The 20,557-nt window shown below is 41.7% G+C and overlaps 1 protein-coding gene across 1 annotated transcript in view; it reads right to left on the reverse strand.

The window, feature by feature from the left end:
- The window catches only part of LOC112113717 (chondroitin sulfate proteoglycan 4-like), a 57,829-nt gene extending 37,868 nt beyond the window's left edge, over positions 1-19,961 (reverse strand). The window contains exons 1-2 of the mRNA XM_024210107.1: positions 19,731-19,961; positions 695-858 (exon numbers count right to left, since the gene is read on the reverse strand). Coding sequence (XP_024065875.1) covers positions 695-858; positions 19,731-19,815 — 249 coding nt within the window. The 5' untranslated portion in view covers positions 19,816-19,961. The remainder of the gene's footprint in view (positions 1-694; positions 859-19,730) is intronic.
- Positions 19,962-20,557: the final 596 nt, after the last annotated feature.

Genomic DNA, 20,557 nt, shown 5'->3' on the forward strand with positions numbered 1-20,557 from the left:
TACAGTAGAACCTCAGAGTTACGAACACTTCGGGAATAGAGGCTGTTCGTAACTCTATAATGTTTGTATCTCTGAACAAAATGTTACGGTTCTTTCAAAAGTTTACAGCTGAACATTGACTTAATACAGCTTTGAAATTTTACTACGTAGAAGAAAAATGCTGCTTTTAATCATCTTAATTTAAATGAAACAAGCACAGAAACAATTTCCTTACCTTGTCAAATCTTTTTTAACCTTTCCCTCTATTTTTTTAGTAGTTCACATTTAACACAGTACTGTCCAGTATTTGTTTTTTGTTTTTGTTTTTTGTCTCTGCTGCCTGATTGCATATTTTCGGTTCCAAATGAGGTGTGTGATTGACCGGTCAGTTCATAACTGTGGTGTTCATAACTCTGAGGTTTTACTGTATATCTTTACTTTAACAATTCCACTGCAGGGGCCTCAGGCATTGGAACACCTTGGTCCCTCCTCTTCTCTGCTTGCAGCACACAATGGTTTAGTCTCCTGAGAGCTGTAGTGCTTTAGTCTAATTCTGATTGTTGGGCAAGGTGCAGAAGTGGCTGCGTGGAGTTTAGTGGCCTGTGATGTACAGAAGGTCAGACTAGATGACTTGGTGGTCCCTCTATGACTCCAAAGACAAACACTATGCAAACCAGTACCTGTGCTCTCTATTTTTCATAATTACAAATCACACCTGTAAATATCCCGAGTGCAGTTCCACCAAACAATGATCCTCGTTTCCAGCTGCAAGAAAAAGCAACCCATGGGGCTTGCTGGTTCGAAATCGTAACTGCAGTGATGTTCGAGTGGATGATTCTGCAATGTTCAACTCCACGTAGCTATCACCATAAAATGATACTAAAAGAAAAAAAGAGAGACTTACAATATATGTACTTTTGCAAAATGCCTCCTCGTCCTTACCATACACATACACACACTGGGTATCTACTATATCCGAAAATGAATAGTAAGAATTAAATTTCCATTTTTGCATGCTAGAATACACCAATCCAGACAGCTGGTGCAGTGCACAACAGAACCCTACGTAGATACATACTATCCGAGAAATAATGCTACTGAGAACCTTGTGGCCAACAGCTAAACACACTGCTGGCCCTACATCTAATGTTTAGAGAAGCAGTGGAAAGACTTTTATATCATCACTGTACTTAGTTCTACAGCAAAAGCAGACAACACCGAAGAGGGCATAAACCTAGGGTTGTGGTTCTCAATCTATGGTCCAAAAATCTCCAGAAAAGAGAGAAGATTCTAGTAGTAAGGAGTGAGTTCAGGAAGTTATGTGGTCCACTAAAGCAGAGGTTCTCAACCTTTTTCTTTCTGAGGCCTCCCCCAACATGCTATAAAAACTCCACAGCCACCTGTGCCGCAATAATTGGTTTTCTGCATATAAAAGCCAGAGCCGGCATTAGGGGGTAGCAAGCAGGGCAATTGCCTGGGGGCCAATGCCACAGGGGCCCCCACAAAGCGACATTGTTCAGACTTCAGCTTCAGCCCCAGGTGGCAGGGCTCAGGAACCTGGGCTTCAGCCCCATGCAGTGGGGCTTCGGCTTTCTGCCCTGGGCCCCAGCGAGTCTAATGCTGGCCCTGCTTGGAGGCCCCCCTGAAACCTGCTCGAGGCCTGCAGGGGACCCCAGACCACTGGTTGAGAACTACTGCACTAAAGGATCTCTCTCTCTAATGAAATAATCTGCAGAATAAAAGAGTTGAAAAACAATTGATCTAGTCAAATAAGTTTTGGAGTTGAATGGACAAGAACCATTGCTTTCCCATGAACACGCTGTAGACAGGAGGCAAGTAAATGGACAATAGACCTCAGATGCCTTAGACTAGAGTCTCTCATACAACATGTGCCTGAAAAATCAATAGCAATTTTCCTGACCTTTTTGTTGTTGTTGTTCTCTACAGATAAAATATTATTGCTCTAATAACAGAGGAATGTAAGCATCTCCCTTTTTCAAAGGAAATATTGGGTCAAGAGAATTGGACGGATGAAGGAATTGTTCTTAATCACTATAATAGTAGTAGTAGTTGTAGTGTGGTAGTGTGTAGAGGTACCAACCAAAGCCAGGAACCCTTTGTGCTATACACTGTACAAACACATTGTAAAACACGGCCCTTACCCGGAAGAGTTTATTACCTAACAGACAAGAGAGCTGGAGAAAAGAGGTACTATCACCCCCACTATACAGATGGCAATCTGTTGCACAGAGAAATTCAGTGTCTTGCCCAGACTCATGGGAAGTTTATGCCACAAATGGAAAATGAACTTAGATTATTTCGAGTCCCCTCCCATGTCTTAATCACCCCTTCCACTATGGCTACATTAGATTTTAGGAAAAGCAGTATAATATCATGGGCCGCAAGAAGTTCAATTGGAGGAATGCAGAGGCTTTCAATCCCTGTATTAAGATTCTGAGGAGTTATATTTCTATTGATACGTTAGATCCTACAACCCCTAATGAATAGGGGCAATGGTATGGGATCTGACTAGAGTCCTACCAATGAACTCCCTTAGGAAATCTATAGTTGAAGTTTGAACCTTTCACAAATTTTAAGGTCAGAAGGGGACTATTATGATCATGTAGATTGACCTGATGCATAACACAGGCAATAGAATTTCACCCAGTGACTCCTGCACCAAGCCTGATACCCTGTGGCAGAACTACAACATATATTTTAGAGAGACATCCAATCTTGATTAAAGATTCCAAGTCTTGGAGAACCCACCACATCCCTTGGGGTAAGCTTTATTGTGCACAGAGCTATACCTTTATCTAGATCTTCCTGGATGAACTAGAGAACAACTAGGATAGAGGTAGCAGAGGATCAAAAATGCCTCACAATGAAGCACTGGGGGGAAAATCTGAGTGGAAATGACAGAAGAATTGACAAAAAAATCCTTGGGATTATAAATTTTGCCTTTTACAAGCCAACGCTTCGACTCCATAGTTGTGGGTCGGGCAGCTAACTTGGCAAACGGATCTATCAAACTTGGCATTTATCCATGGCTAAATCACTACTCGAGCCAGGACCACCTACAGTGTCCTGGCATTGTCTGTGTTTGAGTTCTTCACCAGTGAAAGAAGCATGTTATTATAGTGTAGCAGTCAGGTTCCTCTAGAGGAACCTCTTCAGTATGGTTTTTGGCTAAAACCACATTAGAGGTGATCTTCTGAATGTCTCTGGGACCATATCTTTTGAAGAGAAATTGTTTTTGCTCTGGTTACATCAAGCTGCCAATCATATCATCACGGAATATGAACGGAGTCGAGACAGTAACATTAGAATGTCTCTTGCTGTTAGAACATGTGAATTTAGCACATCATTTAAGGAACGTGTTTTTTATATTCTCTCTGGGACTGGGCAGTACATTCCATAATACTGAACTGAGCCCCAAGAAAGAGGGGAAAGGTCCTGAGACAAAGTCAGACCATCTTTCTTCAAAATGACTACAACAAACCAGTGTAGTTGTAGCTGTGTCAGTCCCAAGATATTAGAGAAACATGGTGAGTGAAGTAATATATTTTATTGGACCAACTTCTGTTGGTGAGAGAGACAAACTTTTGAGTCACACAGAGCTTTTCTTGAGATCTGAAAAGAGCTCTATGTGTCTCGAAAGCTGTCTCTCACACCAACAGAAGTTGGTCCAATAAAAGATATTACCTCACCCACCTTGTCTCTGTAACAAACAAGAGCAGATCTGGAGAAACAGCTCAGATTTATAGAAGAGGGCTTTTTTCAGTCAATTATTTAGATATAGTAGGGGGTGGGTATTTTGTCCCATTAACTCAGACACCACCTATAACTTCTTCTTCTGTAAAAGCTCAATCCACTTAAGCAATGAGAAGTTTCTATTTTCTTAAATATGTCTTGGGAAGTTTGTATATTAATATGTAAGTATGTGACATTAAAATTCACTTACTCTATAGTTACTGCTACTAGCTGTCTCTATATTTCCATAGATGCAAAAAACTGAATGAGTGAGTTCTCATTTTAAATCTTCTGCATATCATGTAATTAGCTGGTTGCTTTAGTTCTAGGGTAGCCTGGCAACTCTTGCTCTTTTGGGGGACTGTGTATGCAGAACATAATCATACTGGCTTTCACTGTCACCATATAACAAAAATCACATTTAAATTGTTGTCCACTTTCAGCCCTAGTTCACTTCTATTCAAGCATCTCCAGTCCCACTGAAAACTGCTTTTCAAATGATTTTTCCTTGTCCTTTTCTACCTGAAATACAGAGCAATAAATAACTTCTTTCTTCCCTAATTTTAAAAAGCAACACCCAAAACATGTAACTACCAAACACAAGAAGCCTAATTCTGCACCCAAATCCACTTGTGCAGTCACCAGGAGCTGTGCATGCATCTCGGAGAACAAAATTGGGATCAAAGACTTTACTTAAAATTAGCAACACAATTTGTTCTATCAAAATGGTTCACTCTGGGCTAGATTAAGCCCTGCAAAAGGAGTGGCATCTAGCTTCACTGCCGCAGGAGGAACCCTGGGAGGGAATGGTGAACTCACAGTCACAACTCCTCCCTTGCTCCTCCCTTGCTCTTGGGGGAAATAACTTAATGCAGGCCTTTACAGGGCGTAGCTTACGCCATCCATCCCGTCTTCTCTGTTGCAGTGCACTGGGGAGGGAGAAGCCAAGGCTCTGTCCATTCCATACCTTTGTGTGTCCCCAACTCACTCCCAAGGGGGAATGGCAGCCACATGAAGCCTGTTCTCCCTACTATGCCTGGATTTGTAATTCAGGAGAGTCCCTCACATCCATGCAAGGTACAAGAGAATGAGACTTTACTAAATTCCCTCACCCTCCGAATTTAAAATTGGTAGTCTTTTTATATGAAAATATTGAACTACACCATTCCATCTCTTAAAGCAATAAATGTGCATCTCACTCCTCCACACAATGCAAGACTCAGCTCCCACATGGCAGAACAGCTGCAGAACATTTCTGGTCTTCAAAGTGTTTAACAGATATTGGCATCAGTGCTTCTCTTTAAAGATAAAATAATGTTTTGGCTGTAGGCAAGCAAAAACAATGTAGCAAACACTAAAAGTACTTCCAGAAACGCTGAACCCTTCTGATGTGGAAACGAAAATATGCTAACTAAGCTATTGATTTTCTTTTTTGGCACTAAAAAAGAAATGTCAGAATTAGGTCACAGGACAACTGTTGCTCAGATTAATTGCACTAATGTAGCCTGGTAACATTCCACGCAGTTAGAGAACACAACCAGATATAACCTTTGTGTTATTATAGTGTGAAATGTCATGCAATCTACTAAATTATCTAGTTATTAAAGGTCAAAACATAAAAGGCAGAGGATTTGTCAAACAGTTTCTAATCTTTTTTAATTGTTATAGTATTTAAATTTCATGATTGCTACTTCAGGAGGTGACACATTTGCTGTCCCTAGCAGGGAGAGGAAGGAGTCACTTCTTGAAAGTTAGGAACATAGGGATTGCCATATTGGATTAGCCAGCAGTTCTCAAACTGTGGGTCAGGACCCCAAAGTGGGTTGTGACTCTGTTTTAATGGGGTCATCAGGGCTGGAGTTATACTTACTGGGGCCCACACCTGAAACCTGATCCCACCGCCAGGGCCGAAGCCCAAGCCCAAGGGCTTCAGCCCTGGATGGCAGAGCACAGGTTAGAGGCCCCCCACCCGGGGCTGAAGTCCTTGGGCTTTGGCTCCTGCCCACCCTCCGCCCTGTGCGGTGGGGCTCGGGCGGGGCTCGGGCAGGCTCAGGCTCCTGGGGTCCTGTAGTAATTTTTGTTGTCATAACGGGGACTCAGTTCAGTGAAGTTTGAGAACCCCTGGATCAGACCCATGGTCTATATAGCCAGTATGATGCCTCAGAGAAGGGTGCAAAAACTCCACAGTAGTCAGTTATAGGATAATCTGCCCCCATAAAGGTCTGGTCCTAACCCCTCAGAGTTAGAGACTGCCTTAAACCCTGAATTATTATCCCATCCAAAATTCTTTGTTTGTATTAATTGTTATAACTCTGGATATTCTTGTTCTCTATATATGTCCAACGCCTCTTGAATGTTACTAAATTCTTGGCCTCCATGATATCCGGTGGCAGTGAGTTCTACAGTCTAATTATGTACTGACTATTTCCCTTTATCAGTTTTGAAGTTGCTACCTCTCAATGCTAATTATTGTCATTACAGTAGCGCCCAGGACCCCATCGTGCTAGGTGCTGTACCAACGCAGAACAAAAATACAGTCCCTGTCCCAAAAAGCTTACAATCTTGCATATACGCTCAAGAAAGGAAGTTCTGTTTCTCTGTTTCCAAGAGATTTCTGGGGATAATAGTGGGTGATTGCATAAGAGCGTTCTTCTGTCCTGATGGCTAAGTGCCCCAAGCACTAGCTGAGTGATTTATGCAGTGTCTGGCTAAGACTGGCGCTTTGAGGAAGGCTACTCACAAGAGGCTCACCACCAAAGGCTCATTCCAGAAAAAAAATAGCTAATAGGAACAGATTGGGGAATCAATCACAATAAATAATGGAGATTACTATTGACCCCACAGAATGAGAGTGTGTGCCTACCACTTATTACTCATGTTGGCAGTTTGGAGTTGGTTTTAGATTCTCTGCTGCTCATGGATGCTGAGCTAGCAGCTGTGCCCAGGAGCAGTTTTTTCCCCATCCGCACTTGTTGAGAAGGGTGCAACCTCTGCTTTTGGATGCAGATGTCACTGCAATTTATCCCTGCCTTCTCCATGTTGGGATTAGATTGCTGCAATATGCTCTGTGTGGGACTACAATTTGAAACCATCCAGAAATTGAAGTGAAAGAATTCGTCCTGCGTGCCAACAAACTTTTTTTTCTTTCAGCTGTGGAACAGTCAAGTGCTTTTTGTTTTGGCACTGCTGGCATTGGCATTTGTCCTATAATGTCTTTTTACAGGTGGATTGGTGGTAGATAAAGATGTTGTGGGAGCTGTATGGCACAACTGTAGGTGCCCAACTTTTGAAAGTGCTTAGTGAATAATAGAGAAGCCCCATCAGGGCCATATTGTGACCGGACTGTGCAAACACAGTAAAAGACAGCTCCAACCGCAAAGAGCTTACACTCCAACTAAGACAAGATATAACTAGTGGGTGGAAAACCATCAAAAGGAACTGAGGCAGAAGAATAATATAATAATATATGGAGATATACCTATCTCATAGAACTGGAAGGGACCCCGAAAGGTCATTGAGTCCAGCCCCCTGCCTTCACTAGCAGGACCAAGTACTGATTTTGCCCCAGATCCCTAAGTGGCCCCCTTAAGGATTGAATGGCCCCCTCAAGGATTGAAGAATGAAGGAAAAGGTACTAAGAACATGTATTTACATAGGCCAGATGTGTGCATGACTAGATGGTTTTAAGATGTTTATTTTTTATCTTGAGGTTCATAAAAAAATTAATCAAGTATCAGAAGTATCAGAAGTTTCTAACAGCAAACTGCATAGATCCAAACTACACAGCTGTGTGCTCTCAGTCTTCAGAATATAAGACCTTTCAGTAAAAGGTAATGTAAATCTTCCTTAGTCTAGGATTTTAGTAAGGGAAATAAATGTTCATTTTCTAATCATAAAGATGGTTTTCCTTTTCATGCAACTAGCTCTTGAGGGTATTGATTGTTTGTTTTGATACATTAAAAACTTTTAAAAGCCTGGTTCATTTTCACTCATTTCATGACTGTCCAACATTTGTGGTGCCAGCTCGGGAAGAGGAAAAAAGTAGGAGACAAATGGTTCCACTTCTATTTGTTAAGCTCAAGATGCTCTTAACAGCACTACATCAAAAAAGTGTAAGAATTCAATTATAAATTCATAAGCATCCCAGACTCTCACTACATGTCCTATAAGCACTTGTTGAAAGGCAGCCCATAAAGCACAATGAAAAACTCCACTTTCCTACAAACCCCAATAAATAAGTTTATTTCTATAACCTAGAGTAACTCAGTTCACTGCTAATAAACACATTCTCACAGTAAACTCCTAGGACCTCTTTTATATCCTCATCCCTATCAGGGATGGACCCTGGGCCACCAACAGGTGCATCCCATATAATAGGGCAGCAAACAGCCTTTCTGTTCTTAGGGAAATGATCAGATAATTATCTGCAGGTGAAGTGCTTCTCTTTAGAGAAAATGTGTCTTCAGATAGAATGCTCTGTTGGAAAACTCCCAGAACTATTCATCAGAACTCAACCAAAGTGATTCTTTTAGATTAATTTATAACAAAATATTATGACTTACCGATTAATTTACAAATGTTGTTGTTTTTTTCTTCCTTTACCTTGTGGATGCAGGTTTGTTCTCTGAAATAGTAATTCAGACTGTAACAGGAGTGTCTCTAAATCTAACCCAAGCAACTCCAGAGTACATACAGAATGCTTGAGGTAATCTGAAAAGATAAATATTAGCCCTAAGTCTACTACACAAGTGTCAGTCTGGTGGTAGTGACTAACTTGTACTAAAACCTCTAAAATAAAATTCTCCAATTCTGCATAAGAGGCTATGGCAGTATCCTTATTAATATAGAAAACCTATTTGTTAGAAGCTGTCATCTATGGAAATAAACTTGGGTTTTTATGCAATATTCATGTGCAGCTGTTAACTTTTTTTGCTGATGCTTTTGTAAAGGTTTGTGTATGCTGAACAGTGCTAGATATTAAGATTACCAGTCACAGAAACAAGAATTTGAGTAACCCAAATACACTTAAGTATATGTACAATGGAGGGAAAAACAATTCTGGAAAGTAAAGAGATTGCCCTTTAAACATTCAAAGGGGTCATAGTAAACTGTGAGAACATGGGGGGAGGGAATCCTTGATTAGGTTGTTTTACAATGCTGATTAATACTAATTTGAGATATGCTTCCACTTTTATATGGAAAGTAACAAATGGGTCAGATCTCTTTTGGAGAATGTGATGCAATCTTTTTAATATGAGATACTGTGGAATTCAGCTTTATTGCTCATTCTACTACTGGTAAACCCCAGATTTTATGAAGGTCTCTAAAACCCTTCTAATATAGTTTTGAACAAACTAATGTTGATGTTGTAAGACTTTAGAAGTGAGGGAATAAATTTCAGATAACTTGAGTTTTGAATCAGCGTTTGGAAAAAAGGTAACTTTTTATTTGCCTCTTGCTTAAAATGGAGATAATGATATTGACCTCCTTGGTAAAGCGCTTTGAGACCTATTGTGAGATCTGAGGCCTTTTTCTGCAGCCACATTAGGACAGCAGCAGCCATGAGCTAAAAAGCAGAAAGTCAGTCTCACATTCCATCTAAATTACATTATAACAACGAAATATCAGCCTGTTAAGAAGGCACTCCTGTTCTAATAGTACCCACCATCACCAGATTTTAAAAAAACTGATATTAAGATGTTTAAAGAAAACTTTCTTTGATAGCATTCTGTCTGGCAAGGAATCACTTAACTACAGTTGGGATTGTGAAAACTATACTATTTTATTGTTTTGACTTTATGGTCCCTACTTCTCTATTGTTTATCTGTATAGTCTCTGTCTGGTTCTTTGATTGTTTCTGTCTGTTGCATAACTAATTATGCAAGATTTAAATCAACTGAGGTGGCAGGGTATGACTGGTTAAAGAATTGTTTTGCAATATATTAGGACTGGTCAAAGAATTATTTGTAATACTTTAATAAAATGATTGGTCAAGATGTAGCTAAGTGTAACGCCGACAGACCCCGGTCATTGTCGGACGGGATCGAACCGGTGACCTCTGGAGCTTGGTGCATGAGCCTCTACAGCATGAGCTAAAAGCCAACTGGCAGTTAGCTAAGGCTGTAGAACAGACTCATTTTATATCTCTCACTCTAAGCGGTCTCAGTGCCACATAAGCAGGACTCACGTTTCACTATATAAACTGGGGTCCAAAAAGGAGACCAGGTGGGAAAGAAAGGAAAAGGAAAAAAAGAAGAAGAAGAAAGAAAGACCTGGAAGAAGAACTCACCTCCAAGACACAGCTCAAGATCAGAGAACCCAGATGAGACTGACCTTGCATGGCCAACAGGGAAAGTCTTCCTGTGTAATTGGGATTGGTGAGCATAGCATTGTATGCTTAGCATGTGTATTCTGCTTGGTGATTGTTAATAAATAGAGGTTGAGGATATTACTGTGTAAGGCTCTTTAACCAGGACAAGGCCCTGCAAATCCATAGAAGATTATGCCCTGAGCCCTAGGAATTGGGTAAGGGTAGGTGCCTTTTGCCCCAAGCCCTAGAACCTGGGTAAGATGGGGGTGGCCTAAATTAACTGGGTTATGCCTTGAGCCCACAAAAGAGTAGAAGTGGGTTGCCCTAGAGCAGTGGTGGGACGCATGCGGCCCGCGAGAGTTTTACATTGACCGTCCGCAGGCACAGCCGCCCGCAGCTCCCAGTGGCGAACCGCAGCCATGCCTGCGGACGGTCTATGTAAACAAACTGTCTTGCGGCCCACCAGCAGATTACCCTGGCGGGACGTAGGTTGCCCACCACTTCCCTAGAGTGTGCGGGTAACATTATGATTAGGAAATGCTATACAAGAGTTGGGTAATAGTACTGTATTATACTGATCAGTAACCCCTGTGAGGATCAGATTAGAAATAACCTATTTTTCTAAAGTTTGTGAAGTAGGAAAGATTTTTGGATTGCAATTTGTTTGCAGATTAGTAAAAATTACAGTCTGGAAATTATAACTAGATTGCCATGACGTGGCTTTAAAGTGCTGAGTAGAACTTCACCATCCTTATAAAACTGAGACTTTGCCTCTATGCATGTGTCAGATTGCTAAAACAAAGCAATTAATTTTCCATTAGAAGATGGGAATACCTAGATATTTGATGACAACAGTTACTGTATGGTTAAACTTAATACCATATCTTTTTTATAGAGGAAAATCCTGACGTTCCTTTGATCCTGATGCAGTAGTGTGAGACATGAAAGTGTTTTACACTATGAAACAGATACTGGAATTAAAGCAAGTCTTCGCTATGACTTCAATATTGTGGTTATCTACATATACATTAATCAGGTAATTGCTGTTATAAAGTCAACATACTAAATTATCACAGTGGTATCTGAAACATAACTGTTTCCTCCAAGTTTAGGGAAATACATGTACACATTGACAAATGTAAAAAGCGACAGAGTCCTGTGGCACCTTATAGACGTATTGGAGCATAAGCTTTCGTGGGTGAATACCCACTTCATCAGATGCATGTAGTGGAAATTTCCAGAGGCAGGTATAAATATGCAGGCAAGAATCAGTCTAGAGATAACGAGGTTAGTTCAATCAGGGAAGATGAGGTCCTCTTCTAGCAGTTGAGGTGTGAACACCAAGGGAGGAGAAACTGCTTTTGTAGTTAGCTAGCCATTCACAGTCTTTGTTTAATCCTGAGCTGATGGTGTCAAATTTGCAAATGAACTGAAGTTCAGCAGTTTCTCTTTGAAGTCTGGTCCTGAAGTTTTTTTGCTGCAGGATGGCTACCTTTAAATCTGCTATTGTGTGTCCAGGGAGGTTGAAGTGTTCTCCTACAGGTTTTTGTATATTGCCATTCCTAATATCTGACTTGTGTCCATTTATCCTTTTACGTAGGGATTGTCCAGTTTGGCCGATGTACATAGCAGAGGGGCATTGCTGGCGTATATTACATTGATGGACGTGCAGGTGAATGAACCAGCCACAACATCACCGGTTCATTCACCTGCACGTCCACCAATGTAATATAGGCCATCATGTGCCAGTCATTAGCCTGTGCTATTCTTTTATACTTATATATACACATGCACACCCAATACCACACATTTATATAACTGAACTGTTTATTTTCTAACCTGACTTCACCTTTTTTACATGGGAAATGTTTTGGTAGCTCTCACATTTAGTTTCTGTAAGACAAACATAATCAGCAGTGATACCAATTGAAATAAAGGCCCAGATGGCTTCCACTCCCTGCCTCCCATAAGATTCATGGACAGTCCTCCCATGTCCTGAGCAGAAATAGGAGTGAGGGAGCTAGTGGGCTAATAACATTGTCCCCCACTTCCTGGAATCCTATGGAAGGCTCCGCAGGGAAGAGGGGTGAAAGCTGCACGGGCCATGAAATCATCATCCCTTCATAGAGATTCCTCAGAAAAAGGTAGCACAACCTAGGACGGCATTATCTTGTCCTGAGCCCTCCTCTGTGCAGGGGTATCCCACATGAAGAGGTGCCTGGGGCAGCTGCACCCAGGGAAGGCTCTGACAGCATGGCTACAATAGAGCCATACTGCCAGGGAGCAGCACATGCCCCTGCAGGCTTTGGTGCTCATGAGAATTATTTATGGATAATTTCACGAGGGCTTTTCATAGATTTCTCCTCCTTCGCCCCCTTCTTCAGGTTCTTTTCTAGGAGAGTGCTCTCTAGGCCAAACATTTTAACATACTGCAAGGAAAAGATTCTGTTTTTGCTTGTCATAGTCCCTGAATAAGCTACAAGAGCTATATTCCCTGAAAATAACAAATGCCTCAAGGGGAAAAGTCATTAACAATATTTTATGTACCATTACATTAAACAAAATAAGCTTCCATTCAAATCCAGATCTACATCCAGACAAAACAACTTCTTGTTCTTCTTTATTAAAAAAGAGAAAACAGCAAAAACCCAAGATTTCCCCCATATTTTAAATGATTTTAATGTGGTATGATCAGGTCTGACACTGAATTCAAAGCTAGATCTATGTACGGTGAGCAGGATTTGGGCCCAAGTGTGCTCCTGTAGAGATCCCCATGCTTCCTTTTATTTAATAAACAAATCAAACAAACAAAAACTTGGTTTCTGGGACTCATTAATAGGATCCAGGGTCTCCATCTACTGCATAGGTAATGAACCTAATTTTGTTCTCACACTGGTGTAAATCAACAGCCAATGGAGTTGCTGAGAGAAGACTCAGATATGATATGATATTTACAATGAGAAGTAAGACTACTCCAAATTCATGTTAAAAAAATTACAGGGAAAGTAAATTTTGGGGAATGTTTGTGGCCTATGTTATACAGGAGGTCAGACTAGATTATCACAATGGTCCCTTCTGGCCTTGGTATCTATGAAATGATTGACTTACATGATATAAAACTTTAATAGCGGAGTTCACATTAATGCAACAAAAATACAGAGGACACCTATTGAATTTCTTTTGCATAGACACATATCTGGTTGCTATAGTAGACGTACTAAAAGTAATATAGTATGATAATTAACAGTGATATTTCCAGTTTTCATAAACAGTGACCAAGCCTTCCTTCCAGTCGTATACCTTTTTTCTGGGAGGAATTTTGGATTTTTGGTTTAGGCACTAGATGAGGACTCAAAATTGAGACTACTTTCCCAGCTATCATAGAAATCTCTCTGACTCCAAGTCATAGAATCAAAGGACTGGAAGGGATCTCAAGAGCTCATCTTGTCCAGTCCCTTGCACTCATGGCAGAACTAAATATTATCTAGATCATCCCTGACAGGTGTTCGTCTATCCTGCTCTTAAAAATCTCTAATGATGGAGATTCCACTGTCCTCAATCTTTAAACCAAGGATAATGCTTCTCTACATCACAAAGGTGTTGTGAGGATAAATTCATTAACATTTGTGAGATGCTCCAAAACTACAGTTTAAAAAAAAACAAAAACAAAAAACTAACAGAATGTTAGGAACCATTAGGAAAGTGATAGATATATACAACAGAAAATAATGTCATTACATAATTCCATGGTATGTCAACACCTTAAATACTGTGTGCAGTTCTGGTTGCCTCATTTCAAAAAAAGATATATTAGAAGTGGAAAAGGTGCAGAGAAGGGGAACAAAAATAATAAGCGGTATGGAACAGCTTCCATATGAGGAGAGATTAAAAAGACTGGGACTGTTCAGTTTAAAAAAAGAGACATCGATATGATAGAGGTCTATAAAATCATGAATGGTATGGGGAAAATGAATAAGGAAATATTAGCTACCCCTTTATATAAGGCAAGAAGTAGGGGTCACCTGATGAAATTAATAGGCAGCAGGTTTAAAACAAACAAAAAGAAGTACTTCTCCACACAATGCACGATCAACCTGTGGAACTCATTGCCAGGGGATGTTGGGAACGCCAAAAGTATAACTGTTCAAAAAAAATTAGATAAGTTCCTGGAGGATAGGTCCATAAGTGGTTATTAGCCAAGATGGCCAGGGATGCAATTCCAGGCTCCAATTGTCCCTAGACAGCCAGAAGCTGTGATAGAACGACAGGATGTATCACTTGAAATTGCCCTGTTCTGCTTATTCATTCAGAAGCATCTGGCATTGGCCACTGTCAGAGACAGGATACTGGGCTAGATGGACCATTGGTCTGACCTCGTATGGCTGTTCTTATGTTCTTACAATGATGGGAGCCGTAAGTACCTAGATATTTCTTTACTCATCTTCAGCAGCTGCTTTTCCTAAATGCAATTTTATATAAAAAAAATTTTTTTAAAAGAGTACAAGAAGTTTCAAAAAGCACTGGCAAGGTTGAAAAGCTAATATGGTGGGATGTTGAGTTAACAGGTCTCTGTTTTAGAAGGTCAGGTCCTTTGTGGCACTTTACAATTCCAAATTCCTCCTTGCACTGCTTTCTCCATCAACGCTACTGTGCTTTGACTATGTGCACACAAGTCAAGAGTAAGGGTCTAAACTACGGCTCTTTGAAGCTCTTTGAAGCGTGGGCTTTTCACAACAGAGTGTTAGTAAATTATTCTTGACTGCTAGTACAAAGAGCAGAAGGAGAGCAATACAATGCTAAATTAGGAGCAGAGCCCCAAAATGAGGGAGCACATGAGTCTAGGGGAGAAGATAAGCTTTTGGAGGCAGGAACTAGGGGAGAAGGGGGAGGAGAAAAAGAGATGGGAGAAACAATATTACGTGCCAAACTGATGCTAAATGACACTGCCAGCACAAAAGGTGGGAAGGAGTTTTGCTACATTAGCCTTTGACATTTTAAAGCACATCTAACCTTTAATCCAAAGTAAATCTTCTGTTTATCCAATCTTTCCCCACTATAACACTTAGGGCTGGTCTATACTTAGCCGCTAGTTCGGCGGCTGGAAATCGAACTTCCTGGTTCGATTTATCGTGTCTGGTCTGGACGCGATAAATCGAACCAGGAAGTGCTCGCCGTCGACTGCGGTACTCCATGTCAACGAGAGGAGTACCGCGGAGTCGACAGGGAGCCTGCCTGCCGCGTGTGGACCGCATCTGAACCGCGGTAAGTTCGAAGTAAGGTATGTCGAATTCAGCTACGTTATTCACGTAGCTGAATTTGCGTACCTTACTTCGACTTGGGGGGTAAGTGTAGACCAAGCCTTAGTTATTTTGTGTACAATGAAAAGCAAATACTAAATGAGTTTGCAAGCAAATAACCCTCACCAGCAGAGTGTGCAGCATACATGAAATATGCTTTATCTGTAAATCCTTTGCCTACTACAAATCAAGTAGAAAGGTGGCCTTGTGATTAAGGTACTTGACTACCATTTAGTAGGGCCCAGTTCAAATCCTGGATCTACTACATATTCTTTGTGAGAATGTGGGCAAGTCATTTAACCACTCTGAATCTCAGTTAAGCTTTTGGAGGCAGGAACTGTCTCTCAAGCCTTAGATGACACTAGAAAAGCTTTTCTAGTATAGCTATACTGGCAAACTGTCCAAGTGTAGACACAGCTTATACCAGAACAAGAGTGCTTTAGTCGGTATAGCTTATACCAGCTCCTCAAGTGAATAAGCTATACCGGCAAAAGCATTTTTTTGCTTGTATAACTGTGTCTATACTATGGCTTTTGCCAATATAGAAATGTTATAAAATAAACAAATAAATCACACCCCTAAGTGACATTGCTGGCAAAAGTTTCTAGCACTGACCTGGCCTTGTCTCTTATTGTGTTGTTTGTAAACTGCCTAGCACAATGGAGCTGTAGGGAGAAGACCTCAATATTGATGTAAAAATAGTTACTACAATATTTATTAAAATTTTTGCTTGTTATAATCATAAGCAACTCTTTATCAGACTCCGAAAGACAAGAGTCGCCTCTCTAAGGACTGGAAAAAGGAAAGACAATGCCATCTTTAATAACCATTATGTTTAGAGACTCTCTAAGAGTCATTTAAATTAAGCAGGCTATTTAACAGCAAAAGCATTTTATATGGGAAATAGAAGTGCTGGACTCATTTGAAACAGAATTTCAACTCCTATTCAATCCTGAAGGGATTTGGGGACAGTGACTATGCATTTTAATCATACAGAAGGCTATTTATTCAAACTATTGAGCTGAAATTAAAATTAATTGACCTTGTATCATCTTGGTGAATGGAGAGTTTCACGTGTAATTCTTGCACACTGAGATGAGAACAAATGATCCATTAAAGATTAAATACTCTTAACATCAACATGCCTTAGGGCAACACACTTGCCCTAAAGGTAGAGGGTGAAGAAAGGAAATCTGGTATTTTATCACTAGTAACTGCTGATACCAAAAAGGTCAAAACTCCTTAATGATGTTTACAATGATGTGGGAACGTATGGATCTACATTAAAGAAGTGAGATCTTCTGCCGTGTATATTTCATAAATATAAGTCAATAGACAAAAATCTAGCTAATTAAAAATGCAACTTACTGGACTGTATATTTGTTTTCCAGGAAGTAAAACAATTAAAACACTCATCTATTATGACAGTTCAGAAGAAAGATCCGTACATGTATATCTTTACTCATGTAAAGTGGTCCATGGAAGTCACTGAAACTACTTGTGAGTGTAATTCCACATGTGCATGTTTAGATTGGGTCCAAAATCATATTAAAACCTATATACATACACTACACTTCATTAATATAAAATGTTATTCAAAAGAAAAAATGGTGACAAACCTGAGTCCCAATCCTGCAATCTCAAAATATGTTGAATTCCGGTCAATGTCAGAGGTTTGCAGGACCTAACTCATAAAGACAGTCCCATTGCAAAAATATCTTCTCAAGATAAGTCCATTTTGTGTGCTTCATTTTTAGTCATTAATATGATGATGAAAATACAATATAAATCAATTTCTGCTGGGATCTTACTAATATAAGATCTAATCCTTTGCAGCTAATACATATTTTTTTAAAAAAACTATCAAAGAATTTCCTAACACAGAAGTCTGAAAACTTCTTAACTTTTAAATATAGTTTCAATGCTCTTTATAGACTTCTTACATCTATACTGTGTGTCTTAGTATAAAATATGTGTTTCACATCAGTGCTTTCTCTAAAGAACACACTTTCACAAAGAGGCTTCAAGACTCAAGGGATTTTCAAGTGTGCTCAGTATGGGCCCAACTCCACCACTATTGCAGTAAATGGCAAAACTCCCATAAACTTCCATAGGAGTTGGGCCAAAGTGAGCACTTCTGAAAATCACACCATAGAACTATACCTAAAAGTAACAACCACTCCCCAACTGTAACTGGGATTTCTTGTCACGAAAACCTGTGAGAACACCATCTGGGACTGCATGCCACAGGTCAAGATACCATGTTGCAATACGAGCCCCATATATTTAATGCAGAATGCATGAAAATAGTTCTTGAGGGAACACTACCAAATATCTGAAGTACTGCACATTATTTTAAAAGAAAATTGTATTGTCTTTACAAAGACCCACTAACTCTTAACTCTTAATCCCAGATGATTAAGACATCTATATTACACTTATGGGGCTTCTGAAATGATGAGCACCCTCAACTTCCAAGGAGAATTCCACTGCAATTCACTCACGGGCTATGGGGTTCCAGAAAGTTGTGGCTCTGCTACAATGCACACCTCTACAGCTACTTAATGTATCACTCTCTAAATGGCTATTTCAAACTGCCAAATTACATCCACTGTTAGAATATAGGTAGTAAGAAAAACTACAGCCGTTGATGCTGTTATTTATTATAAGGAGACGTAAAAGATTTGAGATTTTAGTTACACTGACCAGACAGCAAATGTGAAAAATCGGGACGGGGTAGGGGGTAATAGGAGCCTATATAAGAAAAAGACCCAAAAATCGGGACTGTCCCTATAAAATCGGGACATCTGGTCACCCTACTTACTTTTAATGGTTGCATAAGGGCCTGGACAATAAAGTTCTTTGTCTAGAAGAGTTGCAGGTGCTCAGGCATGAGAGGTCTCAAATTTAACGGCTACTTCTGAACATTTCGATCACTATTTTACAAGTGAACTAAAAAGGGAGGCGGGAGTCTTGCTTGTGTCTTTTATTTATCTTCTGTAATTTAGGATGACCCCTTACAGTTTTTAAAAGGAGAGGGAAGCCTTTTTTCTAATTTTTTTTTATTACAGAGATGGGACATATCAAGTTTTCCAGGAGGGTCCTCCTGAGGACTGCAGACCTCAGTGGAATAGAGACATCACAATAGACTAAAACCTGAGCTGGAGGTTTCTTTGCCCGCGGTTGAAAGGGAAGAGATGTTGACTCTTTCACAAAAAGCTTTTATCCTGTTTGTCAGGAGCTTAAGTTAAACCAGTCTTAACAAAAGGTAGTAAAAAAAATGGACTGAACACCAACTCCCCTTCTACTGAGGGACAGGGCAGCTGCAGCTCATATTTTCAGCTTTGCTCCTGCAAGCCCTTAGGTATGTGCCTAATTCCTCACTCTTGGCACTACTCTCATGAATAAAGTTATGTGAATATGTAAAGGGTCTCTCTTGTGGTATCACTGTCCCACTAGCTCTCCAGATAGTCCTCCAACCAACAAAACAAAAACAAAACCAGAAATCAATGCCTAATATTTCAGGTGACCAAAAATAAATAAATAAATAAACGAGAAGGAAAAAAAATCTTTACACAAAAAAGCTTTTAAGGTTTTTGTTATGCACCATAAAGAAATAGAACAAACAATGTCGTCTGGTATACAACTTTAATGTGCTGATAAATCTTCAATCCACTGTAAGCAAATAATAAACAAAGAAAAGGTCTAAAAGTTCAGCACTTATTTTAAGGCCTGACATTTCTGAAATCCCAATTCAGACCCCTGATCCTGCATTTCTCCTTCCAAAGAACAGAGGATTGGGCCACTAATTACGAACAAGACCACAAAACCCTTCCTGGTGGGCTAGCTCTGGCTTAAAACGGATACGAAGTGAGGGAAGTGCCTGTCAAATGAGTCTGACTTCGATTGCGGGTCTGCACACAAACACCCAGGCCCGTCGGCAGTACAGCGCGCCCAGGGAATTGAGCCCCAGCAATCACTGTAGCTGGTAGCAGCAGAAAGCGCTCGCTCCGGCAGGGAGTTGTGGCCTGAAGTGCCTGGTGCTCGGGGCCTTTTCCCTTCTGCTACAGTGCAGCGACCGCCGGAGCCCAAACCCGCCACGCATGTGTCGGCTCCAGCTGTCGGGCTGCGAGTGGCACCAGCCCCGCGCGGCGGCCGGAGCCAGAGGGTCCCGCACGCCCGGCGGAGTAGAGCGCTGGCCAGGCCGGGCAGGTGTTCGCAGCCGCGGCGGCCGCGCAGGGGGTGGCAGGCCCCGCCGAGCCCACTGCGGAGCAGCCGGGGGGCCTCGCGCGCCCGGAGCGGGGCAGCGTTTCTCCGGCGCCTGGCAGAAGCCCAGCCCAACCTGACGAGGAGTTTCCGGGAGGCCCGGCCCGGGGTCTCTCCAGCCCTACCTGCGAGAGCCCGTAGGCTAAGGGCGAGCAGCAGGAGCAGGGCGCGGGGGAGGCCGCCGCCGGGACTGCTCCACCCCGGGGCCATGCCGCCTGCGCTCCCAGCTTCACCGGCTCCCCGGGCCGCCCGCTCCAGGTCCGGCGAAGGAGGCAGCAGCGGCCCCGGGCGCACGGCCGGCCGCAGCGCAGCCCCGGCGGAGCAGCAGCTGTCGCGCTGGCTCCGGTCGAGTTACACTTGGGGGGGCGCAGGCTGCTCCCGGGGCGGGGCTCCGGGGTGCCTGGCCCTGGGGAGAAGAGGCTACAAGGCAGCTCCCAGCCCCCATTCCCTACTACCTGCGCCCCTTGCTGGCCCCCCTAGCCGCTGCACCAGCCCCTCTGCCCCCATTCTCACCTCCTCGGCCCTGTCTGACTCATTCCCCCTTGCCTTCCCAGCTTCTCCCCATTATCACCCAACCCCATTTAAAAACAGTTGTTTGGATCATTTTAGATGGGATTTTTAAAAGTGCTTAAGTCTCTTGGACAATTAAGCCCAGATCCACTGGATCTAACTGGCTTCAACACTGAGCTTGATAAATTTATAGAGAGGATGGTATGACCAGAGACTGCTTACAATGGCATGTAACTGATCTGCGACTGCTAGCAGCAAATAGATCCAATGCCTGGAGATGGGACACTAGATGGGAAGGGCTCTGAGTTACTACAAAGAAGTCTTTCCCAGGTGTCTGGCTGGTGGGTCTTGCCCACATGCTCAGGGTCTAACTGAGTGCCATATTTGGGGCTGGGAAGGAATTTTCCCCCAGATCAGATTGGCAGAGACCCTGGGGATTGTG

The sequence above is a fragment of the Terrapene carolina genome, unplaced genomic scaffold (assembly GCF_002925995.2).
Source record: "Terrapene carolina triunguis isolate 2854851 unplaced genomic scaffold, T_m_triunguis-2.0 Scaffold69, whole genome shotgun sequence".
NCBI lineage: Eukaryota > Metazoa > Chordata > Testudines > Emydidae > Terrapene > Terrapene triunguis.